At 46.2% G+C, this 6,000-nt stretch overlaps 1 protein-coding gene across 1 annotated transcript in view; it reads left to right on the top strand.

Moving 5' to 3' along the window:
* Positions 1-347: 347 nt before the first annotated feature.
* Positions 348-6,000, top strand: part of SFXN4 (sideroflexin 4) — a 31,885-nt gene continuing 26,232 nt past the window's right edge. The window contains 1 exon segment of the mRNA XM_089658787.1: positions 348-401. Within this exon segment, the coding sequence (XP_089514913.1) occupies positions 375-401 (27 nt within the window). The 5' untranslated portion in view covers positions 348-374.

The raw sequence follows: 6,000 nt of genomic DNA, 5'->3' as shown, positions 1-6,000 counted from the left end.
ATACTTGGTGTGCTTATAAAGTCAATGGACTGCGGTCCAAGGTTTGTTTTCCCATCTGTATAGTGCGGTGTGCATGCAGAGCGCGGTGTGAAGTATAGGGTGGACACGCCGACAAGAGACTTTAATACAAACAGTAGGCTTCTTTTTTCACCTAAAGTTCTACTGTAACTGGACGAGCTGAAGTCCTAAGCGGACTGGTTATTGTACACAGCTGCTCCACTCAGTCCTGCTACATCCCCTCCCTTCATCCCCTCCATATCAGTCACATACTGGACCGGAAGTCTGCTGTGTTCAGCTGTCTGCAATGGGCGGCCCGGAACTGATCTCTTCTGGCACTGTTCCCGGGGGAAGCAGAGAGCAATGCACACAGCGGCATGTCTCTGCAAAGCCCTAATTCTCCGGTGAGTGACGTGTCACAGTGGTGAGGAGGGAGCGATGGTGACCGGAAGGGGGGCGGAGACACATGAAGAGGGGAACAAAGGGACGCAGAGAGATCTTACACCAATCACAGGGCTGCACGTGACATTTCTCCCGCCCGAATTCATCAGATTGACCTCCAATCTCTAAAGGGGAGGGGCTTATACTCACCAATCACAGAGCTCCAACATGCTTCAATATACACCCCCAAATATACACACCCCCTTGTGTAATACAATGTGTCCATACACCCCCTCAGGTATAAACACCCCACATTAGATATCCCCCAGTTATAAACCCAAACTATATACACCCCACATTATATACACCCCACCCAACTATATACACCCCACATTATATACACCCCACCCAACTATACACACCCTACATTATATACACCCCACATTATATACACCCCACCCAACTATATACACCCCACATTATATACACCCCACATTATATACACCCCCACCCAACTATACACACCCTACATTATATACACCCCACATTATATACACCCCCACCCAACTGTATACACCCCACATTATATACACCCCCACCCAACTGTATACACCCCACATTATATACACCCCCACCCAACTATACACACCCCAAATTATTTACACCCCCACCCAACTATATACACCCCACATTATATACACCCCCACCCAACTATACACACCCCACATTATATACACCCCCACCCAACTATACACACCCCACATTATATACACCCCCACCCAACTATATACACCCCACATTATATACACCCCCCCCAACTATATACACCCCACATTATATACACCCCCCCAATTATATACACCCCTCACACGAAGCAGGGTCAGCACATGCTGAAGTGCACAGAAGTCACCAACTTATAATGTACAGCGCTGAGCGAACTATTGGCGCTTTATAAATACTGTATAATAATAATAATAATAACTGTCTGCAGAGTCAATAGCCAAAGACCTCCAAATTCCATGTGGCCTTCAGATTAGCACAACAACAGTGCATAGAGAGCTTCATGGAATGGGTTTCCATGGCTGAGCAGCTGCATCCAAGTCTTACATCACCAAGTGCAATGCAAAGCAACGGATGCAGTGGTTTTAAAGCACGCCGCCACTGGACTCTAGAGCAGTGGAGACATGTTCTCTGAAGTGACATGGCTTCTGTGAAATATTATGGCTTCTGTGTCTGGCAATCCGATGGACATGTCTGGGTTTGGCGGTTGCCAGGAGAATGGTACTTGCCTGACTGCATTGTGCCAAGTGTAAAGTTTGGAGGAGGGGGGATTATGGTGTGGGGTTGTTTTTCAGGAGTTGGGCTTGGCCCCCTAGTTCCAGTGAAGGGAACTCTTAACGCATCAGCATACCAAGACAATTTGATCAATCTCATGCTCCCAACTTTGTGGGATCAGTTTGGGGATGACCCCTTCCTGTTCCAACATGACTACACACCAGTGCACAAAGCAAGGTCCATAAAGACATGGATGAGCCAGTTTGGGGTGGAGGAACTTGACTGACCTGCACAGAGTCCTGACCTCTACCCGATAGAACACCTTTGGGATGAATTAGAGCGGAGACTGTGAGCCAGACCTTCTTGTCCTGAACTCACAAATGCCCTTCTGGAAGAATGGTCAAACATTCCCATAGACACACTCCTAAACCTTGTGGACGGCCTTCCCAGAAGAGTTGAAGCTGTTATAGCTGCAAAGGGCGGGGCCAACTCAATATTGAACCCTACGGACTAAGACTGGGATGTCATTAAAGTTCATGTGCGTGTAAAGGCAGGAATCCCAATACTTTTGGCAATATTATATACCGTATTTTTCGCTCCATAAGACGCACTTTTTTCCCCCAAAAAAAGGGGGGAAAATGTTAGTGTGTCATATGGAGCGGCCGGTCCAGTATTTCCACTGCCGCCGTGTCAGAATACCGGGCCGGCCGCTTAGCTCTACAGCGGGACCTTAGAGATGACTGCTGACCTTTGGGGAGGGGGGGGAGCGGGTACCTGAATTTGACAGGTACCCGCTCCCACTTCCGCGGAGTTGTTCTTTCATCTTACCTGTTCCTCTATCCAGCGGCGCGGTCTTCCCGGCTTCTGTAGTGTGGGCACTGGGCATGACAGCCGGGTGTCAAGTGCGCATGCGCAAGAAGCGGTACTTTTTGTGAATGGTAAGGCGGCACCTGGGACACATGACACATCCCAGAAGCCGCCGGACCAATCACAAAGCGCATGTCGAGCGCCATTACAGAAGCCGGGAAGACAGCGCGCGGCAGGATAGAGGAACAGGTAAGATGAAAGAACAACTCCGCGGAAGTGGGAGCGGGTACCTGTCAAATTCAGGTACCCGCTCCCCCTCCCTCCCCAAAGGTCAGCAGTCATCCCCTGTACTATCCAAAGTCTCTGGTCATCCCTGTGCTGTCCGCACTCTCTGGTCATCTCTGTGCTGTCCGCACTCTCTGGTCATCTCTGTGCTGTCCGCAGTCTCTGGTCATCCCTGTACTATCCACAGTCTCTGGTCATCCCTGTGCTGTCCGCAGTCTCTGGTCATCCCTGTACTGTGTCCGCAGTCTCTGGTCATCCCTGTACTGTGTCCGCAGTCTCTGGTCATCTCCTGTGCTGTCCGCAGTCTCTGGTCATCCCTGTACTGTGTCCGCAGTCTCTGGTCATCCCTGTACTGTGTCCGCAGTCTCTGGTCATCTCCTGTACTGTGTCCGCAGTCTCTGGTCATCTCCTGTACTGTGTCCGCAGTCTCTGGTCATCTCCTGCACTGTGTCCGCAGTCTCTGGTCATCTCCTGTACTGTGTCCGCAGTCTCTGGTCATCCCTGTACTATGTCCGCAGTCTCTGGTCATCTGTACTATGTCCGCAGTCTCTGGTCATCCCTGTACTGTGTCCGCAGTCTCTGGTCATCTGTACTATGTCCGCAGTCTCTGGTCATCTCCTGTACTGTGTCCGCAGTCTCTGGTCATCTGTACTATGTCCGCAGTCTCTGGTCATCTCCTGTACTGTGTCCGCAGTCTCTGGTCATCTCCTGTACTGTGTCCGCAGTCTCTGGTCATCTCCTGTACTGTGCCCGCAGTCTCTGGTCATCTCCTGTACTGTGTCCGCAGTCTCTGGTCATCTCCTGTACTATGTCTGCAGTCCATTAGTTCAGAATTTTTTTTCCCCTGTTTTCTGCCTCTAAAACCTAGGTGCGTCTTATGGTCAGGTGCGTCTTATGGAGCGAAAAATACGGTGTATATACACACCCTGCTCAAAAGGTACCCAACTTCCCACTCTAGCAGTATCCCCCAAGTATCCCCCAGTTCATGCAACCAATCTGCTGCCATCTTCTCTGTAAGCTGCTCCTGGCTATGGTCACACTCCTGCCGTCACCACATACAATACAGGACTAATAGCCCTGCGCTGTACGTGATGACTTCTACTGGCGCAGGGAGTCAGATATCTGATGTGCCTCTTCTGAATCCCCCTAGATTTAAAGTGAAAGTAAAGTCCACTTTTTATTTTTACGTACAGGTAAGCCTATAATAAGGCAACAAAGAACAATTTCCAGCTCAGATCAGCACCCAGCCTGCAACAAACTGAACGTTCCTGTCTTAACAGTTCACGTGAAAAACCGGTTTATTTGCAAATACATGCGCAAGCTGCAGAACCTCTTCACAGCATCCCAGTATTATCTGCAGTCCTAACGCTATAAATTTTAAGAGCCTCCATAGTAGGAATAGATATATAATAATAGATTGTGGGCAGGTGTGCCTGAAGGGAGCCCATCCCTCCCTATAGGGGTCACTGGACACCCAGCATATAGCAAAATGGCAGCAAAGGTGTCCAGTGCACCCCCTCATCAATTTTCCAGAGATACAAACTAACGGCAACTGCCCAAATCTGTCCATCGCAACAAGGAGCACATGGAAGGGCAACGTATCAAACAACAACAAAATGAAATTCCCAGCTCAACTCACAGCCAGCCTGCAACATACGGAATTTAACAGTTCACTTTAAAAACTGGTTTCATTTGCACATAGTTACATAGTTAGTCTGGCTGAAAAAAGACAAAAGTCCATCCAGTTCAAGCATAAAAAAAAAAAAAAGTTATAATCCTACACCCACAGTTGATCCAGAGGAAGGCAAAATTATACATGGAGATCATATCCCCCCTTATGTATTATACATGGAGATCATATCCCCCCTTATGTATTATACATGGAGATCATATCCCCCTTATGTATTATACATGGAGATCATATCCCCCCTTATGTATTATACATGGAGATCATATCCCCCCTTATGTATTATACATGGAGATCATATCCCCCCTTATGTATTATACATGGAGATCATATCCCCCCTTATGTATTATACATGGAGATCATATCCCCCCTTATGTATTATACATGGAGATCATATCCCCCCTTATGTATTATACATGGAGATCATATCCCCCCTTATGTATTATACATGGAGATCATATCCCCCCTTATGTATTATACATGGAGATCATATCCCCCTTATGTATTATACATGGAGATCATATCCCCCCTTATGTATTATACATGGAGATCATATCCCCCCTTATGTATTATACATGGAGATCATATCCCCCTTATGTATTATACATGGAGATCATATCCCCCCTTATGTATTATACATGGAGATCATATCCCCCCTTATGTATTATACATGGAGATCATATCCCCCTTATGTATTATACATGGAGATCATATCCCCCCTTATGTATTATACATGGAGATCATATCCCCCCTTATGTATTATACATGGAGATCATATCCCCCCTTATGTATTATACATGGAGATCATATCCCCCTTATGTATTCTACATGGTGATCATATCCCCCCTTATGTATTATACATGGAGATCATATCCCCCTTATGTATTCTACATGGTGATCATATCCCCCCTTATGTATTATACATGGAGATCATATCCCCCTTATGTATTATACATGGAGATCATATCCCCCTTATGTATTATACATGGTGATCATATCCCCCCTTATGTATTATACATGGAGATCATATCCCCCCTTATGTATTATACATGGTGATCATATCCCCCTTATGTATTATACATGGAGATCATATCCCCCCTTATGTATTATACATGGAGATCATATCCCCCCTTATGTGTTATACATGGTGATCATATCCCCCCCTTATGTATTATACACGGAGATCATATCCCCCCTTATGTATTATACATGGAGATCATATCCCCCCTTATGTATTATACACGGAGATCATATCCCCCTTATGTATTATACATGGAGATCATATCCCCCCTTATGTATTATACATGGAGATCATATCCCCCCTTATGTATTATACATGGAGATCATATCCCCCCTTATGTATTATACATGGAGATCATATCCCCCCTTATGTATTATACATGGAGATCATATCCCCCCTTATGTATTATACATGGAGATCATATCCCCCCTTATGTATTATACATGGAGATCATATCCCCCCTTATGTATTATACATGGAGATCATATCCCCCCTTATGTATTATACATGGAGATCATATCCCCCTTATGTATTATACATGGAGATC

The sequence above is a fragment of the Staurois parvus genome, unplaced genomic scaffold (genome assembly GCF_062004578.1).
Source record: "Staurois parvus isolate SC_StPar_1 unplaced genomic scaffold, SC_StPar_1.0 ptg001095l, whole genome shotgun sequence".
NCBI classification, from domain to species: Eukaryota; Metazoa; Chordata; class Amphibia; order Anura; family Ranidae; genus Staurois; species Staurois parvus.
The sequence above is the reverse complement of the archived record's forward strand: the minus strand, read 5'-3'. Positions and strand labels throughout refer to the sequence as shown.